Genomic DNA, 12414 nt, shown 5'->3' on the forward strand with positions numbered 1-12414 from the left:
ATAAACTTCACTTAGCCTTGCTGATATCTCCCTGGGCTTGTTTTCCATGGCGATGAAAATTTAAGACATGTTTTAGTCATACTTGAGTAATTCTTCTTCTTCTTTTTAACGAAGGTCGCGCCGAAAAACTTAAGCTTATACTATATAAATGGATACTTTGCTTTTTGTCGTTTTTGTATCTTGCAAACAGTTGGTAATTAAATGGTTTAGGCTGTAATTAAGAAAGAGTAATAATAGCCTATACCCTTTATACATGTTTTTGCCAATGAAGTAAATAGGCTTATTTGTCACATCCACAACAACCATTACTTACGTCATCAATTCACGCAAATTGTTAAATGCGGTAGAAAATTACGACGTAATTCATACATAATAACGGACAACGTATGCTCGCCTCCTTAAATATTTTGAAAAAAATACTCGTCGGTTTATGTTAATTATCATCAGAAGCAACATTTGTCAGAAAAGAGAAATTCGATGATTCACCATGAACCGTTATAACACCAATAAACAAAAAATAAGAGTCGCAGCTTCTCATATAAGACGATGCCGGATGAGCCAGTTTGCGCACGGCCTAAGGCGATATACTTCAAGTGCGAACATCGGTATAAGCGTATATAATGGAACAGTTTTACATAGATTAATGACCTTCAATAGAATCTCCAGCACTTTTCTGAAGGAGTTAAGTAAAGTATAGATTGGAGAAAATGTTAATGTTTGTTCCCGCGGTTAGTTTTTTGAATTGCGTCTTTTCGGGAAAGCAGTTATTTTTTTTGTAGTCGGAATAAGCAGATGTTGTTGAATTGTTGATTTGTGAGAAAAACCTTTGCCATTTAGTAGCATATATAGTAAGCCATGTAGGCCATATTTGCCGTTAAATGTTTTGTAAAGCAAAGCTGTTGCTCTAAGATGGGAATTTCTGGTATTTTTTAAAAACAAGTAATCGATTTTAAGTAGTTGATGTTTATTATGTTGTGTGTTATAACTAATACCTACATGTGCCTGCGTGCCAAAAGCAATTGAAAAAGAAAACACCTAAAATTTAGCTCAATGTGTAAATCGTATTAGGTATCTTTTGTTTTACACCAGGTCCATACCCGTTAGGTTAAATTTGTTATATGGTAACCTATTTGCAAGTGATGGATGAAAAGTTAGTGCGCGGTGACCAAACAGCGTTTTATAGTTTAATGAGAAAAAGGTGCATCAACCACAAAGACTTCAGTGATTGCATCTTCTTAGTCGGATCTCAACGACAGCTTATCTACGGTCATCGATGCCTTCTTGCAGGCCGCTCAGAGGTTTTTCGGTCAATGTTTTCCCAGCAACCAATACACGCAGTCGCAAGTAGAGATTCCCCTTACGCGCTTCCCAAGGTACGACCCGAGGTCTTCCTTACAGCTCTAGATTACATGTACACAAATTGCTGTACCTTAACATCGGATCTTGCTGCTGATGTTATGTCTCTTGCAATGGAGTATGGTCTAGATGGTCTGAGAAGGCTATGCGCGCGATATCTTTTGGATGGTTTGAATGTTGAAACCGCATGTGACGTTCTGCAGGCTTCGGTGATTCATGCTCAGCCTGATATGTTACAAAAGGCCTTGGATTTCACAATGCGAAACGGTCAAGACGTCATGAAAACTGAAGGGTTTCAGCAACTATCGACTGAATCACTCGGAGCGTTTCTTCGTGGCGATTCACTAAACGCTGACGAGATGGACATTTTAAATGCTGTCCGACGCTGGTCAAAGAATAACGCGTCTGTTACAGGAAGGCACGTAAAGGAGTTGGCGTCCCCAGTGATTCCTCTTGTGCGTTTGCCTCTATTGACTCCAGAAGAATTAACAAAAGTGGAGGAAGAGAACAAGAAGGATGGAATTATTCCGATGGACCAACTAGCTGCTGCCTGGCGTTTTCATGCCTTGAAAGAAAATACGCCCGCGTCATACAGTACTTGCCTTCGCGCTGGCACAACCAGCAGGGAAAGTCATGATTACTTGCCGAAAGCAAAGTAGCAAAGCAACTGCATTTCGATGATCTATCTCTACCTTGAACGTAGACGATATGCTTACAAGAAAGCTCGATATTGTCTAAGCCTGCACCAAAGCGACTCAAGTATTCGGAATATAAATAAAACCTTTTCCAAAAAAATTGTTTCTCCACTTTCCTTGCATGCACAACGTTGTTATTATCGAAATCCCAATATTATGTAATCAATATGGTTGTAACCGTCGCTCGCTTGCCATACTCAGCTTTTGATTATTAAGTAAATGCCTTCGATGGCGATCTTGAAACTACACACTATTGAATGTGGGTGCTTTTGACTTTGTTTAGATCTAAAACCTTTCTGCATTACTAGAAGGCGAGCACGTCATTCAGTACTTTATTGAAAGGCTACTTACAAGAAATGTCTTTCTTGTATAGCATCGAATGATTTTATTGCTTGGCTAAACAACGGAACACGAGACGAATAGCGTAATACCTAAACGCAGTAATTACCATGCTGTTTATACTTTTGTCACCGACTGTAGCTCACTGCGAAGGTTTTCCTTCCCTTAACCGATTTTTTTCTTTAAAGTTAATTGCGGTGGTATTTTTTCGTAATTCCAAATTATATTCAAAAATGGAAAAGTCATTTAGTTAGCATGAGAAATATGTTGAAATTCGTTTATTAATGATTTTCTTATTTTTACACTGGACTGATATTGCGCAAAATAACAGCACTAGTTGTATGGGTGTAAATAGCGGCCCATGAAGGACTGACCTGTGACCAACAATTCATGACTTACCTGTGAGGTAATTCCAAAGTTCCAAACTGCATTCGCAAGCCTACACCAATTACAATAACATACTTGATTGAAACACCGGGCGTCATGCATTTCATTTTGCATTGTGGCGTTATGATTGATGCCACCTCCGTCACAATCAACTGTAGAATTTCGAAAATAGGGTAACGAGCAAAAATCTAGTTGGTTTACTGCTAACTCTTCTTTGATTTAAGCTTTACTTGACTTCTAATTAAGCCGAAATAGTTTACAGTAATGAAATGCAAAACAAGGAGAATGTCACTTTATTTCGAGGATAAACAAGAACATGATTAATGTAAAACCCTACTGTGAAGTTTATTTAAACAAAAATGATATATGGCGACTCATGCTGCCAACAATTATATATCATCAAATAGCATATTCAATGTACAAGAAATGAACAATATATGAAAATGTGGAACGAAATACTTTTTCACAAAATCATGGGCATATTGTATAGTTGCATAACTAACAAGAATATTGCAATTATTAAGTACACCAACAAGCAAAAGAATTATTGTTGCTGCAAAACGATGATTAAATTACTAAATTGCAATGAAAATTTGCAGAACACAATGTACTTGTGCTGGGTTAAAATGTATAATTGCTAAACACCTTAAAAGCATCAGGTAATATCTTGCACTAAAATTAACTTCGACACGATTACTTTATAATAATTAACCATTAACAAGGTAAAATATTTTAAGTGCCTAATAATTTAACACGCATCAAGTACCTTAAAAGTTCAAAAAGGTGAAAATTTGATACAATTACATAATTGAAACAATTATAATAACAAAATAGAAGTCACATAGAAAAAATTAACAACTGATGTCTTTTCTTGACATAAAAATTAGACCAAGATGCCAACCAGTACGCGGTGCAAGTGAGATGTAAGTAAAGTTGTTATAGACAGGTAGAGGTTTACTTTGATAACCGGATGTTTCATTCAAAGATCATTATGATGGTAGTTTTTTAAACGAATTTATAGATAACGGAAAAAACTAGATCCTTTAACGATGAAAACACAGCGCATTGTGTTTATACAGTCCAAAGCTTATAACGATGTGGTAAGACGTAACGCGTTAAATAATTATTTATGCATAAAATTGTTGATGTCATTCAAAAGTGTTATCCTAGATAACATATTTTAAGACAAAACACAAACAAACATGCAACATTATACGAAAAATCATGAGTCAAGTAATCAGCTTAAGTGATTAAAAAACATGGTTCGAGTTAGACATTGCTTGAAGTAAATTATTTTTTTGCACAGAAACACAAAGTCTAACAGCAACGAAGAAAAGAATCTGCTGTGGACGTTTTTAACATCAACTCTTTACCAAACATATATTAAAATTTTGTGCATCTGTAATAAAGAGTTATCACAGTAAGTAGACTCCTATGTTTTTCTTACAAGAATTGCAACCCAAGAGCTAAAAATGATAAAAGGACAAGCTTATTTACATAAAGTTGATTAGGTACCAAGTACAACGTATTGAAAATGTGGTGTGGAAGTCTGTTCCACATTAACTGCATATAATTGTAAAATTACAATAACACGAAACCACATTGAAAGCAGATAATAACACTTGCAACTTTCAAAAATAGTAACACTGCCTTTTTAAAATAAGAAAAAATTAATCATGTTCATTAATTATATCTGAACTTTTCCCTTCCACTGAACGCTTTCCTTCCGTACTCTGTCTTATGCCATATCCAAAATAAACAAGTAAGCCTAAAACAAATGGCAAATATAATATGAATTTATAATCATTTGTTTTCGTTCTTGGTATTAGCAATGGGTACACTCAGTGTATTACAGTGTACTACACTGTATTACTTAAGGTTCATTTTTTGGCCTCATTAAAGTATTTTGTCATTGAACATCACACAAAAACTGAGTGAATATTTCAATGACAAAGATTTGCAAATTTATTTCTCACCTATAATCATCCACACACCAAATCTAACCCAAGTCATGGATGGCAACTTCAGCATTAAGTAAATGTTGAAACACATGCTTAACAAAGGAATTGATGGAACAAGTGGTGTCTGAAAACAGATAATTAAAAAAATCTGAAAAATTTACTACAGTATGGAAATACCATGTAACTAAGATACCCATTATGTTCTATCGAAAGGACAGGGACCAATACAACATTAAATAAGTCTCACCTTAAACAAGAGGTGCTTTATGCTCATTGGTTGTCTACTTATTACAGTTGCTAACGTAATTTGGAGCAGAAGAAGTATGCAGATGAGAAGTATTCCTGACCATTGGGAAAGGTAAGCATTTCCCCAGACAAGTAGTACACCAAGTAGTATCATAAGCGCCACTAAAACGCATAAAAATGTTCAAGAAACCAGATTGTCTAAAAATTAAACGCTTTGTGATGAACATGTACTACTCTTTTGAAGTTTCCACATTATTGTTCAATAATTCACTTTATTTAATATTACATTCTGTGACATACATGCTTTGGTGTCAGTAATGCAATAAGCATTATGCATGTAAAACAATAAGTTGTTCAACAGTTTATCAAACAACTCACCAATCAATGCAGTTGCCCAGGTGACCATGTTACTGGTGTGAGGTGTAACGTGTTTCTCCTTGGGAAGGCAAAACTCACTGAGTTCAGGAAATCTAGCATTTGGGGGTGGATTTCTACCAAGGAGTAAGGAACGCTCTGAAACAAAAACCTCAGTGACAGAGATTTCGAAGATGCTCAATATATCAAATCAATGATATTTACCAGTGTCTTGGGCAGCGTCATTATCACAGTCATCTGGCTTGTACCTCAGCACAAGTACTGAACATGCAACTAGAGTGTAAGCCATCAACGTTCCAATAGACATCATGTTAACCAAGTCATCCAGATCAAACAATAAAGCCATGACACCTGAACAGCAGTTAAGTTACACAAGATAGTCCTAATTGTCTGCCAGGTTAGCATAACATTTTCTTCTCACCAAATCATTATTGTACCGATTTGGAATGTTAGAAGTAAAAGAATAATTATCCACACACTTGAAAAAATTCCAGACAGGATGGTTGCAGCAACTGGAGTTTTTGACTTTTGTGAAACTTGCGATAGAAATCTGAAGATCAGACCATCCCTTGCCATTGAAAAGATTATTCTGGGCATTCCTACTGCAGCACCCAGGACACTTACATAAGAATAAATGTTGTGAGAGCATTTCTTACAAAAGAAACCAAACATAATTAAAAGTAAAATTGTGAAAATATGCATGCACATGCAAAGGGCAAATTTATTTATAGTATATTATAGTAGATGGTAATACGAAACAACCACCTACTGGTCATGCATGATGTAAACTGCTTAAGTATAGTTCTTGGCCACAATGGAAATCAAAACGCTGCAAACTCCATATATATCATAACAAAATTATCAAGCTGAAAATATGAACACAGAATTATTTTAATTTAATAATATTCAAGTATTAAGTAAAGTTAAAATCATAACCAACGATAAATAATAATGTAGAGAAAATGCAATGTTTCTGAAAAATCTGCATAGAAAATCGAAATTTACAAATCAAAATAAATCAGTATTGATTATTAAAATTAACTCCAATGAAATGCTAACATGTATGCTGTATATATTACATACAAGGTTTAAATGCTTACAACTGACTGAACCAATGACGTTATGATTGATAATTTAAAATCATAGTTGATGTCAACACCAAGTAACAAAAATGTCACATCAATTTCATTAATGCACTATTTCACAACCATGAAAACATTGCAAAATTGTAATCTGCAAACAGAATAACTTAAAATTAGGCAGATAAATACAACAGAAATTTTTTGAAATGATGCAAACAAGGGAATCAGAATAATTTTCACCATTTTGTTATGTTAATGACTGCACTAACTTCAGCAAATTATTGGATATATTTGCATACCTGGCAATAAGAGCACACATGGAACCCACAGCAACAGGCTTTGCAGCCCATGACAGACCTACGGCTTTAAAGGCATCTGGAAGTGGTGCGTTCTTGTCCAATGCATAATATGGCTTCATAAGTGTAACAGCTGATGACACACTGACATATGCAGCAAGACAAATTATTAAAGTTATGACGATTGAGCGAGGAATTGACTTTCCAGGATTCTTTGCTTCTTCACCTTTATCACAACCCAAAGGCATACAACATAAAAGAAAGAAATTTTTTTCCAAAACATTGCGTTGTTTGGTATGAACAACTATTACCTACGCAAGCAATCGTATCAAAACCAACAAAAGCAAAAAAACAGGTTGCTGCCCCTTCCATCATTTTAGAGAATCCATAAGGAAGAAAACCTCCATTTCCAAAACCATCTGGTACTTCACTAGCTGGAATGTTCCAGTTATGGCTATCCGCTGTAGAAAAAGTTCATATTACGGTATGTTGCTAGGAGTATTTTAAGTCAATATCTAATTTATTAACGCCACTTAAGATCAATCAAATCAATTAACTCCTTTCAATTTTCAACAATGTCTGATTAGTTTTAACTCTTAATAGGAAAAATCAGAAAAATGTGAGATGTGTAAAAACATTGGTATATTTTTGTTGAATGTGTTAACTGCATGTAATAGCAATGTAACGTAAACATTGTGACATAATTCATGATTCTACAACAAGCCAATGCACAATAAATACCTTTTATGAAACCAGCTATGGAACAGAATATCAAAACAACAATATTGATTGCTGTTAATATAGTCATTAGGAGGCTGGATACTTTCATTCCAACAGACAACATGACTTGCAAAAAAACAGAGATTCAATTAGGGATTCTTAAAGTTTGAAATTTGACCATAAAATGAACCAGGAAATAGAATATCACTAGCCCTAGATTAATGACACTTATAAGCAAGCAACACAAACTAGTAAAAAGTTAAGAAGGGCTGTTTTTGCTCAAGCATATGTCTGTATAATTGCACCATATTTCATTTCATCTTATTACATCATCTCATTTTAAAACACATTGCCTAATATTCAAGCACAGACAAGTTGAGCAGACACTTTTCACATGATCAAAGACAAAAACACAACAGCTTTAAAGTTTACTTACTCGTGACAAGTAATATTAATCCAACAGCAAGAAAGTCTGGGTAAGTTGCAAGCCCAGAAACATTCATTGGCATTGCATTACGAAATGCGTGGGCAATAACACCACCAGTCAAAGAATCCAAATTTGCACTCCAAGCACGAGCCACACTTGAAACTCCTAATGGAAAATTAAGAGCTTTCAGTTGGTGATGCATCATTTTGCATAGCTTGTACATACAAAAGATATTACACAAATACAGGAAAACCCTGATTAACAACCACTTAAACATGGTGGGGTAAAGTATAAATTTTCATAAACAACAGGATTGCGAAAATACACGCTATACTTATTACTTAAGGTCTTATACAGACAATAATGATGTCATGCTCTGATGTGAAATATACTAACGGCATAACGTAACCACCTCACTAACACTACTACTTGATTTTTGACAGTGCCATGGATTGTAGACTTACAAGGATTGTGCTGTATACCAGAGAGATACACAAATGTACAAAAGCAGCCATATCAGTTTATTATATTATCAGCACCTGCTAATGACTTCTGGTACACTAAAAGAAGAAGATTGTGTTTACCAATGATATATTCTAACACAAGATTCCAACCGATGACAAAACCACAGAACTCTCCCATGGTTACATAACTGTAAATGTAAGCTGAACCTGCTTTTGGGACTCTTGCCCCAAATTCTGCATAGCATAAACCTAACAAAACATTATATTTACACCTAGATTGTATATCCAATAAGCTGTAAAATTTATTATAGATAGTTCAAAAATTTTAAGCCTATATTGCATACATATGATACAGACAACAGGGTTGGGAATTTAGCCAATTTTGTCTGGCTGTTAGTTGAATGGCATTAGCTGCAAAATTGTCATTAATTGAGTCACAGTACTATTAGCGGTAGGCAAACCTACAATTTTCATAGGAATTGAAATAAAAAAATTTGTATATATTGATGAAGTATGTCATGGTAGACGCCACATTCCACAGTTAAATGTGGAACAAAAATATTCAAGTATTAAAATAATTTAACAAAGCAACGCATTTCCATGGGTCTACTGATTACCAAAAAGTTTGCCAAAATTCTTTCCAATTCCTACATGTGCGTTTTCTACTTATACCTAACAAATTTTTCAATGACTAAAAGCTTTAGCCACTAATTGACCAGTAGCCGGATAAAATTTCCCAGCCCTATTAGATAAATAATAATTATATAACAAACATATAATGCTGTAGAACTTATATATAATTTTTGTCTTTTTATTTTATCAAATAAAAAATAGAATAACACATCGCGCCATCATTATGATACCATAGTCAATAGAAAATGCACTACACTTCAGTACAAGACACAAAGAGGCACTAGCTCAAAATTTGTACAACCATTTGAGTAAATTTCAGGCAATTAAAGAATAGTACAAACCTGCTAACATGGAAGCAATGGCAGCTACTGTGAAGGACAGAACTATTGATGGGCCAGCATCTTCCCTAGCAACAGAACCTGTCAACACATACACTCCGGCTCCCAAAGTACTTCCCACACCTGCAGAACGTGAATAAAGTTAATCTTATATACATGAAACAGATATAGAAAAGGCTTCACATGACACGAGTACTGAGTTTGTAACTTATATTGTTAAGCTGAAATATCCGCCAGAACAACCTGAGGGTAAAGAATTTAACTTATCCTCCACTTGCATTTTATGCAAATCAATGGCAAAATACAGCGGAAATTTATTAACACAATACTTTGCTTAACCAATACTATTTCAACCAGGTTTGGATATAACTTAAATTTTGGATAACAAGTAACTGTATATGTCAACTCAGATTTCACTAAACAAGCTTCCACTGCATAGCGTAGTACAAGTAATGAAATAGAAGTGTTTAAGTACATGTAAAAGATAGCAAGCAATGAAACAAAATTATTTGAAAATAATTTTTTCATACAGTCATATATACAATATACCAGACACTGTGAACCCGTTTGGGGATCTGTGGTAAGGCTTTAGTCTGGGGTTGGTGAATATCATGATGAACTTCAAGTAATTAATTAAAAAGAATTAATTTTATTTTTGATTTTATATACTACATTGTTCAGTTGTAGTGGCCTGCATAAAGCTAGACAGGGTTTTAAATTGGTTATTAAAGCAATTATAGAATAATGTGAGCAGTCATTATGATAAAGATACCATAGTACAGACCAACAACGGTTAAAAAATTTAATGAGTTTGTTGAACCTTATATATGAGAGTTTGCATTCTTCAAAAACTCTGAGAGGTCTGTGACCAGAAAAAAGTTGAGAATCAGTATAGTACATCATTAAACGTCTCAACATTGTACTGTAACTGTGGTTTGGTATCAAAATATTTATCCTTGAAGTGGGAAAAATCTTAACATGGCTTGTTTTTGTGCGTTTCTCATTGATATAAATTTTACATAGTTTTTGTTCTTTTTGTGGTCTTGTACGAATTTGATACTGTTCACTCTGACTGGAAAGTATGGCAGTTTTAACAGAGAACTTGCACATGCAAAGCCGTACATTTCGGCATGATGGTGTGCACTGTGCACTATCTATTTGTTTATTCATTTATTATAAATTAGCGTTAAGATAAAAAAGTTTGGCGTGCATGTTGATGAACTTCGTACATGCAGGTGCCACATTTTCCACTATGGCTGTTCAGTGTTCACCATGTTTACTGAACAGAAACAAGGATGGTAACTGCTTTGCTGGCTTCTTTTGAGAGTCATGAAGCAAACCAAAACTTACCTACAGCCACAAGATTAAATGTTGAAAGGCATCGAGTAAGATCTGTTGACTCAACATCATCTTCATCAAAATATTTCTTGCGAGTAAGTTTGTTTAGAAACTCTTTAAACATACTGCAGTTTCAGTAACAGCTCCAATAGCACTTAATACCTATGAAATCTTTTAAAAGCAGTTGTATGTAGTACATATAAACTTCAAATAAATTGATGACAAGTTATGCCACTTTCCTGTCCGCCTCTAGTTATACCCAATTGCAGTTTCCAATCTTATCCAATTTCATAACTATCTCTTTCTTCCTTAATGGGTGTCTGCATCTCTGAAGATCCAATCATGTTTACTCAGAGGCTAGCATATCTCTCCTGTTTCACTACGTTTTTGGAAATTCAATTTTGCAAAGCAGCTGGCTTTAGCTTATATAAATTCTAGCACTAACACATCGATGATTATTAATTATTGATGATTCCATTTTCATCATGAACGATTTATGCTTTTTGTATAAGTTATTACAGTATTTGAACTACCTGCCTTAGCTTTTGTACCAGAAACTTTTAGTGTATTCAGTATATTTTCTCCAAGCATTTCCAGCAAACTTGCACAAAATATGTTTCTATTACCTAGATTTGTTCTACAATCTACATGCTTTCATAACATACATTATGTGGGAGAAATGTATATATGGAATTTATGAACTATGGTCACCGAGTTTGTATAAACACCTGTGCAAAAGCATTGTATCTCAAAGAGAGAGAGAGAGAGAGAGAGAGAGAGAAAGTGAGACTGACAGAGCTTCTCTCTCTTTGTACTATTCTTCATTTTTCAACTTGGCGATTAAATAAATCAGTCAACAGACATGTTATTGATTGAGGAAATGTATACCTATGAGAAAGTGTCAGACTAGTCATTTTTTAACCCGGACACAACAACATTATCATAAACTTTGAAGCAATAGCAACTCAGGCCAACACAGTTCATGACTGGAAATAGGGATGTTTTCGACAAGAAAAAGTGTGTGCAAAGACGCAAATTTTGGTGCTATGGCATGCACTGAATCCTCAATTTTTTGCTTACTAATAAATTGGCATTCAAACAACCAGTTTTTCTTTGCACATAATAATTTAGCGTGAAGATAAAAAAGTTTAACGTGTGTGTTGTTGAAGCTGGTGCTTGCCAGTGATGGAAACAACCATTAATGGTCGTGACACAAGTCAAGTCACTAACAGCGCAAGTCCAATTCAAGGCATTTACTTACATTCCCAAGTCAAGTCGAGTCAGTGACGTTTATCAAGTCAAGTCTAAATCTTAACACATGCCAAGTCACCATTTAGGATTTATTTTTAGTTTTAGGTCGATAATAAGCTTTCTGAACACTCATAACGTAAATATAATCATAAAACCTAATTTTAACCATTTCTGACACTTGCATAGTGATTTTTTACTTTTTACAACTTTTTTTACAAATATAAAACTAATTTTACAACGATTTGATATAATTTGTTTTGTGACTCGAGCCAAGTCAACCGAAATTTACATGTTAACAAGAGTCAAGTCAAGTCTTTCCGAAAACCTGACTGGAGCTAAGTCAATGACTTAAGTCTTTCCATCTCTGGTGCTTGCAGGTACCACACTTTTCACTATGGTTCATCGGCTTCTGCTCTTTGTATGAATGCAAAGCAGACTAGCCAAGCAGTCGGCCATAACAACCAACAAAAACCTTTTTATTCGTTAGGCTACAAGCTTATAGGCTA

General features: G+C 34.6%; 2 protein-coding genes across 2 annotated transcripts; one reads left to right on the forward strand and one right to left on the reverse strand.

The window, feature by feature from the left end:
- Positions 1-1046: 1046 nt before the first annotated feature.
- LOC143452583 (BTB/POZ domain-containing protein 19-like) lies at positions 1047-3370 on the forward strand. The gene has a single exon (XM_076953616.1). It carries the CDS (start codon positions 1119-1121, stop codon positions 2013-2015), a length of 897 nt encoding a protein of 298 aa, XP_076809731.1. The 5' UTR covers positions 1047-1118; the 3' UTR covers positions 2016-3370.
- LOC143452574 (high affinity cationic amino acid transporter 1-like) lies at positions 3055-10841 on the reverse strand. Its single transcript, XM_076953606.1, has 13 exons — positions 10670-10841; positions 9323-9442; positions 8469-8597; positions 7894-8049; positions 7479-7583; positions 7049-7198; positions 6741-6963; positions 5839-5978; positions 5564-5710; positions 5363-5497; positions 4986-5146; positions 4754-4862; positions 3055-4545 (listed from the first exon to the last, which is right to left on the reverse strand). The coding sequence occupies exons 1-13, from the start codon at positions 10779-10781 to the stop codon at positions 4448-4450; spliced, it is 1785 nt and encodes a 594-aa protein (XP_076809721.1). The 5' UTR covers positions 10782-10841; the 3' UTR covers positions 3055-4447.
- Positions 10842-12414: the final 1573 nt, after the last annotated feature.

Source organism: Clavelina lepadiformis, chromosome 1, assembly GCF_947623445.1.
Source record: "Clavelina lepadiformis chromosome 1, kaClaLepa1.1, whole genome shotgun sequence".
Taxonomy (NCBI): Eukaryota; Metazoa; Chordata; class Ascidiacea; order Aplousobranchia; family Clavelinidae; genus Clavelina; species Clavelina lepadiformis.

What these genes read in the sequence shown, in the direction of transcription:
- LOC143452574 (XM_076953606.1), bottom strand. Translation starts at nt 10,781, where the DNA reads ATGTTTAAAGAGTTTCTAAACAAACTTACTCGCAAGAAATATTTTGAT. An exon ending in CATAGCTGGTTTCATAAAAG is followed by an intron (nt 7,199 to 7,478) that starts GTATTTATTGTG and finishes CTTTTTCTACAG; the next exon opens with CGGATAGCCATAACTGGAAC. An exon ending in CCTGTCTGGAATTTTTTCAA is followed by an intron (nt 5,711 to 5,838) that starts GTGTGTGGATAA and finishes ACTGCTGTTCAG; the next exon opens with GTGTCATGGCTTTATTGTTT.
- LOC143452583 (XM_076953616.1), top strand. Translation starts at nt 1,119, where the DNA reads ATGGTAACCTATTTGCAAGTGATGGATGAAAAGTTAGTGCGCGGTGAC.